The sequence below is a fragment of the Malaclemys terrapin genome, chromosome 7 (assembly GCF_027887155.1).
Source record: "Malaclemys terrapin pileata isolate rMalTer1 chromosome 7, rMalTer1.hap1, whole genome shotgun sequence".
NCBI lineage: Eukaryota > Metazoa > Chordata > Testudines > Emydidae > Malaclemys > Malaclemys terrapin.
The window spans coordinates 48115262-48135106 of NC_071511.1; the positions used below are offsets into that span (position 1 = coordinate 48115262).

The 19845-nt window shown below is 46.3% G+C and overlaps 1 protein-coding gene across 1 annotated transcript in view; it reads right to left on the reverse strand.

Annotated features, from left to right (window-relative positions):
* Nucleotides 1–19845, reverse strand: part of DNAH1 (dynein axonemal heavy chain 1) — a 139778-nt gene that overhangs the window by 76636 nt on the left and 43297 nt on the right. Inside the window, exons 21-31 of the mRNA XM_054033606.1 lie at nt 16004–16168; nt 14764–14885; nt 13978–14083; nt 12215–12394; nt 11262–11402; nt 9460–9623; nt 6164–6277; nt 5268–5456; nt 4156–4261; nt 2523–2636; nt 132–281 (exon numbers count right to left, since the gene is read on the reverse strand). Of these exons, the coding sequence (XP_053889581.1) occupies nt 132–281; nt 2523–2636; nt 4156–4261; nt 5268–5456; nt 6164–6277; nt 9460–9623; nt 11262–11402; nt 12215–12394; nt 13978–14083; nt 14764–14885; nt 16004–16168 (1551 nt within the window). The remainder of the gene's footprint in view (nt 1–131; nt 282–2522; nt 2637–4155; nt 4262–5267; nt 5457–6163; nt 6278–9459; nt 9624–11261; nt 11403–12214; nt 12395–13977; nt 14084–14763; nt 14886–16003; nt 16169–19845) is intronic.

Here is a 19845-nt window from a genome sequence, read left to right on the forward strand (position 1 = left end):
TTGTGAAAGTGGAAAAGGCTCAAGGGCCTGTGGAACATTAAACTACTATGGAGTCTTGAATTAAGAGAGACACTCCAATACTCCAGGCCCTTCCCATTTTAGAAAAAGCTATACATCAAGAAGTCACAGACCTGGCTGCTGAGCTGTTCTGATGACAGTTTGAACGTAGTGGTGATCTTCTTTGCTAGGACCTTGGCTTCATTGAACCCAAAGGAGTAGAGAGAAATCTCTGCAATCATGGAGTAATCTGGAACCATCATAGCCACAGGTCGGAAGAGAGCCTGGAATACACAAATCCATTAGGACGGGATGAAGACACTACTTTATTCCCTGCTCCCTCCTCCAGCAGGTCTAGACCTGTGTGAATTCTACTCCTAGGCTGCAGCAGGAGCTTTAGAACATAAGAACACAAAAGCAGCCATACTGGATCAGACCAAAGGTCCATCTAGCCCAGTATCCTGTGCCCCAGCAGGAATGAACAGAACAGGCAATCATCAAGTGATCCATCCCCTTTCACCCATTCCCAGCTTCTGTCAAACAGAGGCTAGGGACGCCATTGATGGACCTATCCTCTACGAACTTATCTAGTTCTCTTTTGAACCCTCCTCTGTGGGATCTGTCTCAGTCTCAGTGTTTATTTACAGATGTGTTTTTTGATATCAAAATGATACTAGAATCCTACCAAAAGCATCTTCTCTTATCTCTTGTGGCATGGGCCTGCCCAGATCACCAACCACCCTGCTACACTGACTGGCAGAAGCACACTGTTGTCCATTTCTTACAATACTGGATATATTGTTCTCTAAGGTTCAGAATCACACCTCAGTTCATGCTGGCTAAGCTGGAGTGGCACAAAAAAGCCACACAAGGTCCCCTTTTCTGGGAGGTCTGCTGGAGATCAGTGCTATTCACATAGGACACAATGGTGGTAGAGGAGAAGGCAAAGCCTGGACAGCCAGAGAACAGACTGATTCAGTCCATCTCCCCAGCAGCCTCCTCAGGTGGGCAACCACAATGGATAGCTGCCCTGTCCCAGTTAAAATCTTGAAGGAGGGCAGCAGCTGTAACACCTTCTGCCCTCTCTTTGGGTGAATCTCTGGTGGGTCACCAGGTGGGAGAGGGAGGAGCAATTTACAGTTTCAGTGACTCTGGCCTCAGACTTTGCACAATCCAGTTTCACTATTAACAGTGTAAATACCAAGGTGGAGTTCCATCCTGAAAAGGTACAGCATAAAAATGGCATTATGGAGATGCAGGTTTAGTGTCTCTCATTAACACATTGTTATAACTGACTAATTTTTAACTATCTGTGCCACAAGCTCACCGGGTCCCACTAGCCAGGCCAGGTCACACTCAGCTCAGGTGCAAGCAACAAGAAAACCTGTTTGCTTCCTTCACAGTCATTATGAAGTTTGTAAAGTTAAGGGCCTGTTTTCTAAAGAAGGTAGTGATTTTAGGTGCCTCCATTTCTGGGAGCCCAACTTAACATGCCTGATTGGATTTTCATCGGGCACTCAGAACACTGAGGAAATCAGGCCCTCTCCAGCTGAGGCCCCAAAATCGCTTGGCTCTTTGGAGAGGGAGATCTGGATGTTTCGAACTACATTTTATTTTTCTTATTGCATCCACTCTGTGCTGAGTATTTTTCCAGCCATTTCCCCAGCAGGGCAGAGACCAGCCTCAGCGAGCATCTCAGCTTTCATGCTTGCTAAAGGGGTATGGCATTGGGAGATGGAGCTGTGGGATTGGCTATGCCAGGGCTACTGCAATGCACGTGGCCTCCTGTACACCCTGGCAGGGTACTGGTCCATCAGGAAATAATGTGAACACTCATGTTTAGGTGGTGCAATTTCACTGGAGGTAGCAAGGAGTCTCCACAACACCTGGGAAATCGGTGTGCCTGTGCAAAAGGCACTGTAGCCACAAGACATTGTAATCATGAGCTGTGTCATTCTTTTAAATCCCCTCTAAAGACACAACCAAGAAGTCAGTAAACTGTTCCTGAAACTGAGTCTAACATGCTGGGCTGCTGCTAAATCCCCAAGTCAGCCCACTCTAAGATGCCTCTTTACTATATGGAACAGCAGCCACAGGCTTCCCTTATTAAATGTTAGGTCTCTCAATCTCTTAAATATTTGTCTGTTCAACTCCTGTGACTTGCCATAATCCCAAGTGGGCAGCTATATCCCCCTGCCATCTCTATGCGAGGGTGAGGTACAACATATATTCATTTTTCAGTAATGATCTGGATAGTTTAGGTCCTTATTTTGCCCCCATCTCCATAGTATCATAGTAATCTTTAATGTATTTACCCTCTCAACATCCCTGTGAGATCGGGCAGAGCTATTATCCCCATCTTACAGATGGGGAACTGAGGCACTGAGATACTAAATGACCTGCCCAAGGTCACATAGAAAGTCTGTGGCGGAGCAGGGAATTGGACCCAAGTCTCCCAAGTCAGACTAGCAGACCACAGAACTATCCTTCCTCTCTGTGCTAGTGCAGTGATGGTGTTTACTGACCTTTAAGTTATCTGGTAATTCAGTGCGTCCAGCATATCCAGGGTTCATGGTGATGAAGATTGCACAGGATGGGACCAGTGGGATCTCAGTTCCTTCAAACATGAAGCGGTCCACCTAGAAAACCAATACACGGCCATGCCCAACAAACAAAGGCAGGGACTCTAGAATTAAATAAGCAGATGACAGGATCTTCCTTTGTACCAGAAAAACAACCACTTTCCTCTCTATATTGAAATTAGCTTCTAGGGACAGGTATGGGTCACCTCACTGGTATGAATGACTAGCTCTGGCTCCCATACAGAAACCCAGTATTATGAGCAGTATTTCTCCTTTTATGAAGAGCCTGGCTCTTAGACAGAAGATTTACTGATCACTTACAATATTTCTTTTGCTCATGAAGAGGCTTCCAACCCCCAGCTATAAACAGACAGACGCCTTCACATTTATTCTGTCTGTGAATTGGGGACAGAATTAATTTGTGGCATGAGGCAAGAAAAAGCCTGAAATCCCTTTTAAGAGAGAGGGGACAGTTTCAGATGGTGGATAAAGCAGCAGAATTCATTGCAAGCAAGTTTCTACTAAGCCAATGTCAAGCAGCTTCGGATCTTAACCTTTATCAATCCTCCCAGGAGCAGCACAGTGGTTGGCTGTTAGAATTACTGACTGCTGAATCTCCATATGGGATCAAGAACTCAGAGGTGTGTGTGTGTGTGGGGAGGGTCGCTTTGGAAATATCTGGGGGCTGGATAACACACTGTGAATTCCTCCAATCACTTATGAGCAACTGTAGCAGGGTGGTCCCCCGCTCCTGCCTGAAAGGGCTTATAACAGCCCTGGGAGAGGGCTGTGGCAGGGGAAAAGCTGGGCTGATTGGGGAAGTGGCCACAGGTGGGCCACGCCCCAATCAGACCACAGCCGGCCCCTATAAAAAGGCTTTCTGCCAGGAGCACAGAGAGACTCCCTCTAGCTTCTGAGAGGCAGGGACCTGGCTGCAAGGACCTGAGTAGAGCAGGGCTAGGGAAAGGCAGAGGAGCTGGGGAGGCTCCAGCTTGCGGCCTAGCATAAGGCCAACAGGTACCAGGGGTTGCAGAGGGCAGCCCAGGGGTAGGCAAAGGCAGCAGGTCCAAACCCAACCTTGCCTATGATGAGTGGCTTTTACACTGCAGTCTGCCCCAGGGAGCGGGGGCTAGATGAGGACTGGCAGTAGCCCAGACTGAGGCAAGGTGGGGATAGTGGGTGGGGGTTCCCAAGGGAGGGGACACCCTGAGACTGAGGGGTGTATGGCCAGGGAGCAGCACCCCAGATAACGGGGCACCGGGTCTGGAAGGGACACGGGGACCAAGCAGAAGGGGGACACCAGCCTGCAGAGGGCACTCTGGAGGCTGGATCAAGAGTTAATTCCCAGGACACCAGCAGGGGTGAGTCCCGCACGTTTACAGCAACTATGTTGGCTTTTTCCTTGTCACAACAGTACATCTTACTTCTTGCATTGCAGTGGAGGCCATCAGGAATGGTAGCACAGTCTCATCTGTGTCATTAAGTGTCCACATTGGCTCTAAGATTAGAACCAAATATAGGACAGAGAAGTAAAGGATAATGTCTGGATTGCCCTTCTCTATCTTTGAAGACTCACCCTTTGCTGCTGGGCCTTCTGAATGGTTGTGATCTGTTGAGCCACTACGGACAACACCTCAACGTCAATGCGGTTAAATTCATCAAAGCAAGCCCACGCGCCGGAGCTGAGAAGGGAAGGGAAAACCAGAGAAGTGTCAGGAACACGTAGATAGGGAGAAATTCTAGCAGTTCAACCAGTCCTAAGTATCAGTTCTGTGTGGGGGTGGCCATGTGAGAGAGAGGCAGGAAATGAATCCAACAGTCCTCAGCATTGCTGCTAGGATACTACACCATGGTTACCTGGGGAGGTAACCATATGGGCAGCCTGATACAAACACAGCATATTACAGGCCTGCTATTGAAAGGGACATCAACTCAGCCTTTCATTTTGTACCCATAATGTGGGTGCAGCTGACATAATTTAGACATCTAAGATGCCTGCATTGCATTCCACGAAGAGACGTCTGTGCATGAGAGTGGTGCTCTCATCATTAGGGATGTTCAAAAAAGGACATAAAACTACTTGCAAACAAAGGTCTGGCAAGGGATATTGGAATACATTGGCTGCATGTGTGCAATGCACAATTGGACCAGCTCTGTCTGTTATGCAGAGAACAGGGGGCCAATTCTATAAGGATTCCTTGGGAACCACAACAGGCTCTTCTGGCTACTCAGTCACGGCTATGGTCAGCAGGTTCTCTCCTCTGGAGATTTAAAAGGTCTGAGGACTGACCCTAGCCGGACATGTAAGATAGTATGCAAAGGGTCAAAGATGTACATTTGAGCTGGTAGCATTTGTAGACAGCCCCAAATGAAAATGGTGTAAAGCATTTTATTTTTGCTTGGCAAGAATCCAACTGTTCCTTTTACTGGCACAACAATGCCTCTGTCTTTCCTTCCAACAGATATAAGGCTAGCATCCTGCGGCCATTCCATCACTCATTAGTTTTGGAACTGCAAAGTTCCTAGATGATTAAAACAATGCAGAAAGGCCTTCTTCATTCCCCCTTAACGCTATGCCACTTTTCCTTATGGCTATCGCTCCAAGGCCCTCATCCAGACTGCCAACACCTCCCCCCTCCCACCCACTTGTAAGGCACAGGTGGCATTTTTATTTTTCACTTTTTGCACCTGGCTAGTCCCTTCAGGAATTTTCCCATAGCCATGAAGTCAAGCTGGTCGGAACAGTTGAACACTACTGTCTGTATGGCTAGAGCTTTCCCCAGATCTTTAGTTGTTTCAGTTTTGCCTGTTCCAGCAGGTCCTGCAGGTGCTCCTCCAAATTTTAGATGCAGAGCTCCAGTAAGTGTCAAGTAGCACCTACAGCAATGAAGAAACCAGTGATCATTAGAAGTGTTCCTACTTGGGCTTAAGAACTGTAGATCCCATTTCATTATTTAGGGTGATCTGCTCTATCTATCTGCCTGGCATGATCACTGAAAATCCATCTCATATTATTCAGAGAGCTTTACTTACATATTCAGCAAAGTGTACAGGGATTTAGCTAAGCGGTTTCTGTTAACATTAATGGGAGTTGCATGGCTAACCCCTTGTACAATTTGATGGAAATTCACGGTCTGTCTGTCTGTAAGGAGTATGATTACTATAAGAGAGCTAAGTATTATTATTATTGTTACTAGGAAACACACATACTCCATGGTACTGGTTTATCTGTCCAAGGATGTGTAATCACTAAGAATAGAATGAGCCCTTTGTTATTCAGATGGATTTTTTTATATGTCTCAGAGCAGTTCACTAAGAATCATGCCATAGCATAAATCTTTAACTGGTTGGTGGGAGCATGGATCATTAGGAATCCTGTAGATCCAACATCAGTAAGGGCCCAATCTACCTCATCTCAAGTAACACCTGGCTATACAAACAGTCCCAAGGCTACTTGTGTAATTAAGTGCTGCTCAGCAGGAGTAAGGCTGGCAGAGGAAGATCCTGGATTTAACTCAGAATGAGATCTGTTCACCCAAAACTACACAGATGCTCAGTTATTATTCTCTGAATAATCTCTGTACCTGTCAGTGAGGGGTGTGATGACCAGGCGTCCACTGTTTCCCAAATATTCATAGCCATAGATGAATTCAGCATTCACTGCTCGGATGTACAGATCATTCCTTGTCCAGTAGTATCTAACGGTGAGTGAAAATGGAATCTCAAAGACAAAGAAGTACTGGCAGAGGTACAATAATAGCAAGAGCTAAAAGAGACATTGCTTGTGGCTGATAAAATTTACTGCACTCCAGGCTCTAGGAGTCATGCGCTACCTCAGCACTGGGTCAGAGATAATAAGTAACACTGGTCTACAATTTTTGAGAAGTCGTCTGCTTCAGAGAGAAAATGTGCTATTAATTATGTATTTTGATGTGCTGAATTCAAATATGACAATTAAAACAACTGATTGGCTACTGTTTCTAAGATATTTAAGTTTTTACATTTTATGTCTATGTATATTGTGTAGATAGAGTTTTAATCATAAATTGTAAACCTAGGTCTTTTCATGTGTTTATGGTTGCTTTACATGATAATATTTCACCTGTCCTGTTTATGTAACACTTTAAAAATCAGCAAAAGAGTTATATAAATAAAATTTATTATGAAACAAAAGGCAAAAAACTATTATGTACATAGTTTAGTCCTATTCAGTGTCTACTCAGCGCTTCTTGGCTTGTCTCTTGTATTCATTAAATGGAGCATCACTTGTCACTGTCCAGCAATAGTCTGCAAGCATTGATGGGCTCCATTTGCTCTGATAGCGTTACTCCATTGTTGCAATGTCCTGGTGAAATCCCTCGCTGTGCTCGTCGCAGTTCGGTGGAAAAAAATCTAGATGAGAGTGCAAAAAATGTATCTTTAGTGACATGTTGCAACCAAGGCTTTTGTATGCCTTGAGGAGGTTTTCCACCAACAACCTGTAGTTGTCTGCCTTGTTGTTTCCGAGAAAATTGATTGCCACTAACTGGAAGGCTTTCCATGACGTCTTTTCCTTGCCACGCAGTGCATGGTCAAATGTATCATCTCAAAGAAGTTCACGAATCTGAGGACCAACAAAGACACCTTCCTTTATCTTAGCTTCACTTAACCTTGGAAATTTTCCACGGAGGTACTTGAAAGCTGCTTGTGTTTTGTCAATGGCCTTGACAAAGTTCTTCATCAGACCCAGCTTGATGTGGAAGGGTGGTAACAAAATCTTCCTTGATTCAACAAATGGTGGATGCTGAACACTTTTCCTCCCAAGCTCCAATGACTGTCGGAGTGGCCAATCTTTCTTGATGTAGTGGGAATCTCTTGCACGACTATCCCATTCGCAGAGAAAACAGCAGTACTTTGTGTATCCAGTCTGCAGACCAAGCAAGAGAGCAACAACCTTCAAATCGCCACAAAGCTGCCACTGATGTTGGTCCTAGTTTATGCACCTCAAAGGTTGTTTCATGTTGTCATAGGTTTCCTTCATATGGACTGCATGACCAACTGGAATTGATGGCAAAACATTGCCATTATGCAATAAAACAGCTTTAAGACTCGTCTTCGATGAATCAATGAACAGTTTCCACTCATCTAGATCGTGAACGATGTTGAGGGCTGCCATCACACCATCGATGTTGTTGCAGGCTACAAGATCACCTTCCATGAAGAAGAATGGGACAAGATCCTTTTGACGGCCACGGAACATGGAAACCCTAACATCACCTGCCAGGAGATTCCCCTGCTGTAGTCTGGAGCCCAACAGCTCTGCCTTACTCTTGGGTAGTTCCAAATCCCTGACAAGGTCATTCAGTTCACCTTGTGTTATGAGGTGTGGATCAGAAGAGGAGGATGGGAGAAAATGTAGGTCCTGTGACACTGATGGTTCAGGACCAGAAGTTTCATCCTCTTCCTCTTCCTCGTCTGACTCAAGTGAGAATGATTCTGGTGCATCAGGAACCAGCAGTCCTTCTCCGTGGGGTACTGGGCATATAGCTGATGGAATGTTTGGATAATGCACAGTCCACTTTTTCTTCTTTGACACACCTTTCCCAACTGGAGGCACCATGCAGAAGTAACAATTGCTGGTATGATCTGTTGGCTCTCTCCAAATCATTGGCACTGCAAAAGGCATAGATTTCCTTTTCCTGTTCAACCACTGGCGAAGATTTGTTGCACAAGTGTTGCAGCATATGTATGGGGCCCACCTCTTGTCCTGATCTCCAATTTTGCAGCCAAAATAAAGGTGATAGGCTTTCTTAACCATAGGGGTTATACTGTGCTTTTGTGATGCAAAAGTCACTTCACCACAAACATAGCAGAAGTTATCTGCACTGTTCACACAAGTATGAGGCATCTCTGCTCACTTTGGCTAAACAGAAATGTGTCCCTTTGCAAAATCAAACACTGCCAAATAAGAGAGCACGACACTGTATGATTTCTAGAGCTGATATAGGGCAATTTGTTCAGCAGAGTGATGTAAGCTTCGTTATGATTGCATCATCCATGACTTCTAGGAATAACATGATGCAATTCATATCATGTATGACGCAATACCAGCTTCAGATTGCATCATTCATTGTTTTGCCTAAAAAGCAAGTACTGTCCAAACCCAGTCATAGATTTATTCATAGATCCAGTCCAAGATGTATTTTAGTCATTTCTGGTTTAAATTGAGATCCCTTCCCTTTATAACTCAATTATCCTCCGCCATTTCCAAGTCAAGGGTCGTATATACTGACCCAATAGCATATCTTGAAAACTAGAGCCAATCAACAATTTTAAGCATCATTTTCATTCTCAGTGACCCAGAATTAGTAAAGTTTGACTACATTTATTTCAGAAGCATTTTGGCTGTAGAGCAGTGTAATTGCTTTAGGAATGCAGTGGTGTTGGCTTGAAAGACAATCTTGACTTCTCCGGGTGCCAGGGAACAATTGTAAGCAGGAGGTGCTGTGCAAGGGGAATGTCTACAATCCTCACTGGTTAGGACATCTGATAACATTGTCAAGAATCATGCCTCCCCACTGGGCATGGGCAGGCCTTTAGAATGTTGTGGCACAGTCTAATCCATGTATCACATGCAAAGAGAAAGTGCCCCAGAGCCTGGGTCTGTCTTAACGTAGCCTGACAGAGGCAGGCATGGGTTACAGATGCGCAATCGTGATGGTGTAACTGACTATGATATACTCCTAAAACATTCAATCCACTTGGCTCTAAGATTAGTCTTAAATAGACACACTATGCAAACACACTTGATTTCCCTTCAAGTTACTGATGCTGCCGATAGGTAATGATAATGGATGGTAGCCAGCAAATCCAGACCAGGTTTGATGGCTGTTTCCCTTACCTGAGCTGAGAGATCCACTCAAAATCATTCTCATTCATCACATTCTCCTCAATCAGCTTAGCAGCGACATCCTTGGCATGGACTTCAATCACAATGAGAGCTGATAACACTGTTCGCTGCATCCTCGACAGCTTTCCTCGAACAAGGGCTACCAGATCACTTAGCTGTGCAAGGAAAGGGAAGCTAGTCAGAACCGGCTCTGAATTGCATTCTGACTTCTATTCTCTAACCAACAAGGTATTAAACCAACAGTTCTCAAACTGTGGGTTGGGACCCCAAAGTAGGTCACGACCCCATTTTAATGGGGTTCCCAGGGCTGGCTTAGACTTGCTGGGGCATGGTGCCAAAGTCCGAGCCCCACCACCCGGGGCCAAAGCTGAAGCCCAAGGGCTTCAGCCCTGGACACTGGGGCTCAGATTACAGACCCCCTGCTTAGGACTTAAGCCCTTGGACTTTGGCTTTGGCCCCCCCACCTGGGGGGAGGGCGGAGCTTGGGTGGGCTCCATTTTGTTGTCAGAAGAGGGTTGCGATGCAATGAAGTTTGAGAACCCCTTTACTGAACAATGGCCAAAGGAGGAGAAGGACGGCCCAGTAGATAGGGCACTAATTTGGACAGGGGAGACCCAGGTTCAATTCCCTCCTATGCCAAAGACTTCCTTTATGACACTGGGCAAGCCACTCAGTCTCTCTCTGCCTCAGTTCTCATCTGTACTATGGGATAATAGCACTGCCCTGCCTCTAAGGGGTATTGTGAGAATAAATACATTGAAGATTGCAAGGCATTCAGATGATGGGAGGTATCACCATTCATACAAGATATTGAACTGTGACTCAAGGCAGGGTGTGTGTATGCACTGATGAAATACCCATTGTTACATAGAAGCACACTTCCAGAAGGACAGTATTCCATAGTGCCATGCTAGAGCATGACCAAGTTATGGGAGCATAGCTCTGATAAGGTCATATGCTAAATGAGGTATGTGCAGGTTAAGAAAACAATGGCAGAACTCTTAGCGATCTCATGTTACTGCATTCACCATTTTTCCCACTATCTTTGGAGTTCAATTCTTTCACATACTAATGTAACATGCTGTTGAAAACAATTGACCTAACTTTGGAAAGTTTCTCTAGATCAGGGGTCTCAAACACATGGCCCACGAAGTTATTTGCTGCGGCCCACCAAGCTCCCTGTCCCATCCCCCCAGAGTTATTTCCTGCGGCCACTAAGCTCCCCTCATCCGCCATCTCCCCACCCCCCTAGCGCGCCGTGTCCCCATTCCTCTGCTTACCTCCAGGTGCTTCCTGTCACCAAACAGTGCTTTCCAGGAGGGAGGGGGGAGGAGCGGGGAGCTGTGTACTCAGGGGAGGAGGCGGAGAAGAGGCGGGGCGGGGATTTGGGGAAGGAGTTGGAATAGGGGCAGGGAAGGGGTGGAGTTGGGGTGGGGACTTTGGGAAGGGGTTGGAATGGGGGCGGGGAAGGGGTGGGAAGAGGTGGGGTAGGGGTGGGGCCTCATGGAAGGGATGGAGTGGGGGCGGGACTGGGGGCAGAGCAGGGGGCTTTTGTATCTTTATATGAAAAGGTGTCAGTGATGTGGCCCTCAGGCCAATGTACTAGTCCTCATGTGGCCCTCGTGGTGATTTGAGTTTGAGATTCCCTGCTCTAGATGTAGCTGCATCAGTATCTCAGGTTATGGCTGTTGACTGATTTGAAGTCAGGACTGTTTTACATGTACAAGTGATAAAAGACCAGGTCTCTGTGTGGAGAAATTTAAACCTGGTCTGCACTTATTCAGCTTTCCTACCTGAGCACTCAGCTGTGGAAACAGCCTGGTGGACAAATCCCCAGCCTCCAGGGCCTCAGATACTTCCTTTGTCCAGTAAGTTTGACAGCCAGCGATGGTTACCTGCCCAGGCCATTGCAAGACCCATGAACTTCGTGGTGTCTTTAAAAAAGACATACATTAAATTGGTAATAAGTACTACAAATATCTTTTCTTTCATGATCCCTTGTCTCATGCCCCATGCCTGGAACCTAACCAATTCCACGTCAGATATAACAATTTCTACTTAGTTGTCTACCCTATTTTCTGCAGTTGCTATGAAAAAGCTTCCCCAAGATGCTGGGCATCCAGACAATGGATGCTTCGGTGCCTTCTCTGCAACAGATCATTTGGCTATGCAAGATGTGGAGAACTGCCAAAGGCAGGTGAAGACTGGGATTCCATGGGAACCAGGAGAACAAGCTTCCACTCCTACAGCGAATTCCGGTTTATTGGAGCATCAGATTCCAAGAGTATAATAATGCCTGAGATTTCTGATGCCCCATCTTTTTTTACCTTCCTTTCTCCCAACCACCAACTAAAGTGTGATCTCGATTGTCTACCTGCGTCCATAGAAACATATGGCTGAGAATCAGCCCTGGTGTACATCCATTGGCCTCAGGAATTAATCTGGCCCTATGCTACTACTACCATCTCTTTGCACTACATGATCGACCCAAGTGCTGGAGGAGAAGATAAAAGAGGGAGCCCTATCCAAAGGAGGGAGCAGAACAGAGCGAGGAGTAGAAATGGAATCATATAGCAGGGTCAAAGGCTACACTATAAAAAACGTAGGGTGTAAGAAAAACAATTCTGCTGGCTATCATCGATGACCATGTTCTCTTGAGCCAAGACATGCCAAATGCCACTTGTTGAACTCCACCTGTATTTGCGGGTGAAGAGTGGAATAACAGTGTGGGGTGTAAGACTCTCACATGTGGATAAACGCTGATGGATCTTTCAATATTGTCCCGCACGCTGGCCTTCATAGATTTCTCGACTTCCAGCAGCCAGTTCTCCACATTGCCAGTGGGATAAATGGGGAAAAACAGCTTCACCTCCTCCCCTTCTGCAGAGTACATGTGTGTGATCTGTAGGTCCTCCTGGAAGAGCAGCTAATGGGGGAATCACAGCATGAAATTAGTGGAGAGTTTCCCTTCTATCCATGCCTTCTTATCAACATAGGTCAAGACACAAGGAATTGAGACATTGTTTCAATATGAATATGTGTAATATTTTTGTCCTACTGACAGTAAAACAGCTGTACCTCCAGGTCTACAGCAAAAATAATCACACAGGACCAGATTGTCTGCTGGTGCAAAGCTTTGTAGGTCCATTCAAGTCAATAGAGCTACATTGATTTAGGCTATTTATAGATCTGCCCACAATTTGGTTGTGGTTACTGATAATAAATGTACTACACATGTGCAAAATCAACATGTCTCTCTATAAAGTGAAAGAGGATTATATGACAACATGGGGCCCAACTTCATCCCTGGTATAACTTGAATGAAGTGAAGCAAGTTACATGTGGGATGAATTCATCTCATTGCATGGCTAGGAATCAGTAAACCCTTTTTACTCTCAATTCTGTTCTTCCATTGTCCCCAGGGTTAGAGTTCCTTGTTTTAAGAATAAAAGTGTAAGGACCCGATGCAAAGCTCAACGAAGTCAATGGAAGTCTGTCTAATGACTCCAGGAGGCTTTGCATCGGACCCCCAACTAAGCTTCCTTTCCACTTATTCCCAGGCTAGTGACGATCAGATGTATTTTTAGTGCTGGTGTGAGATGTGGGATTGACAGTCCTGGAATTTGAAGTCTTCTACTACAGTGGTTCGCAACCAGAGTCACATGTACCCCTGGGAGTACTCAAAGGTCTTCCAGTGGTACATCAACTTATCTAGATATTTGCCTAATTTTACAACACGCTACATAAAAAGCTCTAGTGAAATCAGTACAAACTAAAATTTCATACACAATGATTTGTCTATACTGCTCTGTATACTATACACTGAAATGTGAGTACAATATTTATATTCCAACTGATTTATTTTATAATTATATGGTAAAAATGAGAAAGTCAGCAATTTTTCAGTAATAGAGTGCTGTGTATTTTTATGTCTGATTTTGTAAGTTTTTAAGTGAAGTGAAACTTGAGGTACACAAGACAAATCAGACACTTGAAAGGGGTACAGTATTCTGGAAAGGTTGAGAGCCACTGTTCTAGAAATAATAAAACACCAAACTTCCCCCATATGACCGGGCTAGTGAGCTTCAACCCTGAAGGACCAAGGGGGGTAATTCAACTTCTGTGGCACATTCAGTTCTTGGCATCTCCTGAGACTATCAACAAGGCGACCAGCTGTGGTGGTGATGGTGTGGATACATCTCCACTGAGAATGTTGATGTGTTTTAATGATAATCACGACTGAGGAAAAAGTGTAGAATTTAGAACTACCTGCCACCTTAATGCAGTTTAGGAGAGAACAAAGCTAGTTCAACTCTTCTCTTTCACATGGAGATGTAGAGGCTATTTGAAAGAATCCAGGTGCTGTCTTCACAAGGCAGCGAGCCTGTGTCCGCCCCATCTCCTCCCCTTACCGCAATGCTTGAGAATTGCTCTAAATTTCCATAATACATGACTCCTAACATCAAGACATGCCTGCTAGTCCCAGAGGAAATAGCTTGCTTTACCTACCCGTGCAATATTCTCAAAGCACTTGCGGAGGTGAGGCTGTACAGCAGTGGGGTTCTTTGTCTGAGACAGTATCTCCAGCAGCTCATCATCCGAAAGGAAGTAGAACCTGAAAACAGAGACAGAGCTAGCAGCTCATTTTGGTCTATGCGCTGCGGTTTGGTGCTCACTCCTGGCAGTACTGGGCAACAGTCCTGAGATTTTGGTGAGAGCAATTGTGGTGGTCTTCAAGATATCCTGCTGGTCAGCATGCATTATTTGCATTGGTGCAGAAGAGCAGTGACCATAGTCCAGTTAAATGAGAGTCTCTCTCTGCCGCAGAAGGGCCTGACTCTCTGATGTCCTTCCCCTGGAGCAGTCATTTATACCAGTGTAGAGGGGGGGGGGAAAAGGACAGTTTTTTACTCCCATTTTGTACTGCAATAAACACTAGACTAGGTGTAGGTCTAAAAAGAGTAAGGCCCAAAGTATTTAATTTCCCCTCATTTCACTTCATCCCCCCTTCCTCATGCTGATGTTTAAAGGTGCAGGCGTGTGGTGATGCTATCAAACTACCCCCACCTCAACCCTGGGCCATGGTATGTTGTCACTTCCACACAGTCTGCCCTATTTTTTCCTCTATCAAATCTCTGGGTTGAAAGAAGCAGCCTCTTTGAGACCTGCAAACTCATGAGAGTTCCATGAGATTGTGCTTTGGATGAGAAAGAATGATGCACTTGTTCCCGGGAGCCATAATCAGAGTGATTCTCTGACTTCACACCTAAGAATGGCCTTCAGTCTTGGGATTACCTGGGGAAAACTCCTCTCTTGGTCTCTAGGTATTCACTCAGCCCCTTCTGCACAAGGTCAAGTAGCTGATTACATTTCCGAAGGCTCTCCAGCAGCCTGGGATCGGGACACAGGGAAATCACCTGGAAAGGACATGAACATCCAAAAAAAGCATCCGTATACTAAGTCCTAGTTAGATAACCATATCGGAGGCAAGTTGGCTACAGAGAGATATTATTGCTGGGCTCAGAGTGGCTCATTCATAGGAGCTTTTTCACATGGCTGTATAGAGACACAAGCTTTGTGGGCCAGGAGAAGCAGTTACATTCAGAGATAAGACAAATCTACATTTTTTGGAGTTGTCCAGATACCAAACAGTGATGATCAACATTCAACACTGAATACAAACAATGACAGTCTCTGTGGAGGAAAGGACTGGGCAGCAGGAGAGTGCAGAATGGTAGTACCAGCATCAGTGGAATGGGGCTGAGGAGGTAGAGTGTGGGGTGAGGGAAGGGAGCCAGGTGGTGCGTGGAAGTGAAAGTGGGAATCAGGCACCAGGAGGTGGGTGGTGGGAGGGAGCCAGGTCATGCTGCAAAAGCACCTGACAGAATTAGCCTATGGAACAAGTCACGAGATGCCCTATTTGTAAGGACCCAAAGCAAATTAAAGGCTGTGGCTCTGCTGTACAGGAATTTGGGGGAAACAACAGACTTTGCATCCCACTGCATACCGTGGGGCAGATCTCAGGTGCAGGTCTCTGCAGCTCACCCTTGATGGGGAGGTAGAAATGTGGGCAAGTTACTGAAGTGCCAGATCTGTGGCGAGTGGCTCAGCACACAGTTTAGAAACACCCCTGGTCTCTGGAATGTAAACAGCATTTTAAAAGAAGAATCTTAGCAAGCTCCCCTAACCAAGGGTACTATTCAAGCAGTGCCATACCTGCACATGGTGCTTTTACAGACAAGTACAGAAAAGGGGGCCAAATGTAGCTTTAGAATAAGTGTGCACAATGGCAGGTAAGTCACTATCGCTGCATCTGTTTCCATCAGGACTGAATTTGGCCCATGGTCCCTACCTTGAGAAGTCTGCAATCTAAGCAAGTGAACAAAGAATGCAACATAAAAAAAAGGATTCAATTGTAATTCATACTCAAGCAGCTAAGATAGTAATACCCAGGCAAAGATGTGTGCATGCAGTATACAAGTGTGCACATGCAAACATATACACACACATGCCATGTGAGCACACACAGCCTTACCTCTCTGTTCTCATTAGCATTCTTCATGATCTTCCTCCAGGTCCTATCCATGGTTTGGTAGCGTTTGCTTTCTACTGGTAGCTGTCTATTGATGTCCTCTGAGCTAAAGATGGGCTCCAGGTATAGCCAGGAGCGCTGGCATGTTAGCCACTCCTCTAGCACATCCTGGTGGGAAGTCATGTAATCAGGTCAAGAGGCCTACTGCAATAAGTTCAGTTCCTAAAACAGTTCCTCTCTACATAACCTGGGCTCAGATTGGAGATAAGAGAGGTGATCTTCTCCTAAAACACCACCTACAATACTAAAGTCCACCCAGAGCAGCTGGTTGTCTCTACTAAAATAATTTCCTATTATTTCATTGCTAACAACATTGACATTTAAATTCTCATGAATAGGCATCAGAGTCAACATCCACTGGGATGAATGGGAGTGGTTCTCATCTATACATAGACCCTATCCTTCTCCCGTTGAAGTAAACATTAAAATAGCCACAGATTTAAGGGTGCAGCATTAAGCTGCTAGAGCTATTCCTCTCTCTGCCTATAGACAACAGGACAACATCAGGTCACATTAAGGGCTTGTCTACACAGTGGGGTAATGCGCCCTATGGGGTGTGATTTCTAGAGCACACTAACGTCTTGTGCATTAATTGGTCTGTGCAGACCTTGCTGGTGTGCACTAAAGATTCCATAGTGCGCTTTAACAAAGCGCTGTTTCAAACAGTACTACGTTAAGGAACACCAGGGAACCTTTACTGCATTCCAGCAGAGGCTACATGGACCAATTAATGTGCAACACAGTGCACTTTAGAAATCAAATCCCCAAGGGGTGCATTGCTGTTCCAGAAAGCCTAGCCCTAAGGTGGTTATCTTTGCAACAGGAAGTGCAAAGTTTTTACTATGTTTTAAGATGAAAGCTTAAATTCTGCAGAATCGGATGTGGCTGCCAGAGAAGTGCTGGCACACAGTTCCCGCCAATACCAGCTCAATCTGACCTTGTTCACAGAGTGCTCAATGAAAACTTCAATTAAGAACATTTCAAATAAAATATTTGGATAAATTCCAAACATTTAAAATAAAACACACAGGAAATACTGCCTGAAAGGGATTCAGAACACGGTGTTCAAGAACCAGCTAAGACATGGAAATAATATCTCATTGTTCAATGTTCATTTACTTGATGTTCCAAGTTCCATAGAATCCTGCAAAGCTTTGTAGAGTGTCCCTAGGATGTGACACGCTTTCAGCTGATGGCAATATATACCGAAGGCTGCATCCACATAGAGATTTTCTTAAATTCTCCTTGTGCTTCTCCAGCACTAATACAGCCCCTCCAACTCTAGCAATAGTGCACCTGCTATTGTGGACCGGATACTGCTCGTTTTATTACTGTGTCAGCCAACCCTGATCAGAGCAGCTGTCAACGACACGTGATAAGAATCCCTGAATCTGACCCACAGCAGTGCTCCCGCCATCGCTAGCACCGTTGGAGCTGCACCAGGGTTGGGGAGAGAACATGCTCAATGCAGCCTCAGGGGCTAACAGAGGGACAAAAATTACAAAGAACTGGTTAAATAGGGATGCAGTCAAACTCTGTTTTTTCCTCAGCTGTGTGGCAGGAAAAAAATGCCATCTTATATCGAGGTTAAAGAACCACATATTATCCCAGATAGATTCTTAAATTAAAACATGGTCCTGTCCATACAGGCAAGAATAAGTCATATTATAACATGATTTAGTCACAACCATGTTTGTCGGCCACAATTAAACATGGGTTATTTTTAGTTTAGACAGGGCCTGTTTACTGCCTCTTCACTGGATCACCCCACACTGCTAATCTCTCAAACAAAGCCAGTCTTCAGGCAGATGGCAGCCTTCAGGAAGAAGCTCCTAAATGTTATGTGACTTGGGTTTTAACACAAGATCACAGAGGCTAAGAAACTTCACCCTGGAGTCTTCCAGAGCATTGAGCTGAACACAATGGAACATATGCTAACCAATGTATTCAGTAGGGAAAAATCAGTTGGGTCTGTAATAACCATTTGTTCATCCTAACTAAATCCTCATGTATATAAGAGGAGGAGCAAGTGAATGCAACCTGATGACTTGCTGAGAGTGTGAATACATCAAGAGCAGCAGTGCCAGCCACACCCTGACAGAAGCTACCACAGGTATAAAGAGCAAGGGTCATTTCCTTACAACCCCTTTGGAGGGGATCTGCAGAAGAGGCAACACTGGCTGAACTCTGCTCCCATTGGTAGAGTTAAAGCAAGACTGAGCACTTTTGACTTGCTCACAGTGATTAGCACTGTATGCCATGCATAACCCCTGGAAATCAATGAGACTTCATGGCGCAAGGCACTGCTTAGTGTGAGCAAGTCTGGCACAGGCTGGCCCAGTGTTTTTTCCATAGCTCCCTTAACTCAGTATTTTGAGTGGCACAGTTTGGGCCTGTAGGCCCGATCCAGCTCCCACGGAAATCACTGGCCAAACTCCCATTAACTTCAGTGATGCAGATAAAGCATTATATGAGCAGCTGGACAAAGGAGCTACTTAGAGACAGGAGTAGGGTTACCATATTTTGTGCCTCCCAAAGGAGGACACTCCACGGGCCCCCGCCCCAACTCCGCCCCCTCCCCAAAGTCTCCGCCCCCTCCCCTGCTTCCCGCGAACATTTGAGTCGCGGGAAGCCTGAAGCAGGTCAGGGGGAGTGTGGGGGGAGGAGGCGCGGCCCAGGCTGGCCCCGGCCCTGGGGTGCCGGCCCCGGGCCCGGCCCCCGGCCGACCACCCCTGGCCCGCCCAGCACTGCGGTCCCTGGCCCAGCCCCCAGGCCCCTGGCACCGCACCGCCGGTCCCCAGCCCGTCCCCTGGCCCCGCCGGCCCGTCCCCCGAGCCCCCGGCCCGGCCCGGCACTGCTGGAGCCCCCGAGCCCTCGCCGGAGCCCCCGAGGCCCCGGCCCGGCCCTGCCGGAGCCCCCGAGCCCCCGCCGGAGCCCCCGAGCCCCGGGCCCGGCCCCGCTGGAGCCCCCGAGCCCCCGGCCCAGCCCTGGAGCCCCCGGCCAGGCACCGCACCGCCGGCCGGCCCCGGAGCCCCCGGCCCGGCCCTGGAGTCCCCGGCCCGGTCCAGCCTCACTCCGCCGGCCCATCCCGGCCCCCAAGCCCCCGGCCCCCCCGATTTTCCCGGACATGTCCAGCTTTTTGGGCTTTCCCCCCGGACGGGGATTTGGAGCCCAAAAAGCCGGACATGTCCGGGAAAATCCGGACGTATGGTAACCCTAGACAGGAGGGCCCCAATCTTTAATTTAAAAAAAATGTAGCAAAGTGTTTTAGCCAGGTTAAAAACAGAAAAACACAGCACAGGGGTCTGATCTTCAGAAGTGCTGAGCACTCAAACTTCACTGGCAGCTGCAAGTGCTCCTGATCTCTCAGGTTCACTTTACTCGCTGCTCTTCATATTGCATGGGCAGACAGGTGTATAATTAAGAGTCTTTTCTATAAAGACAGGCAGAAGAGAGGTTTCTGTGAGCACTCACAAAGCTATACATAAAATAAATGTGTAGATGAAGTTGAAACCCACTAAATATGAGATTGTAAAGTTATTTAAGGGATTTGGATACCCAATTCCAATTAAAATGACTAGGAATTCAGTAGCCAAATCTCTTAGGCTGAGATTTTCAAAGCTGCCTAAGGGTATGTCTATACTACGAAATTAGGTCAATTTTATAGAAGTCGATTTTTAGAAATCGATTTTATACAGTTGATTGTGTATGTCCACACTAAGCGCATTAAGTCGGCGGAGTGCGTCCTCACTTCTGTGGCTAGCATCGACTTACAGAGTGGTGCA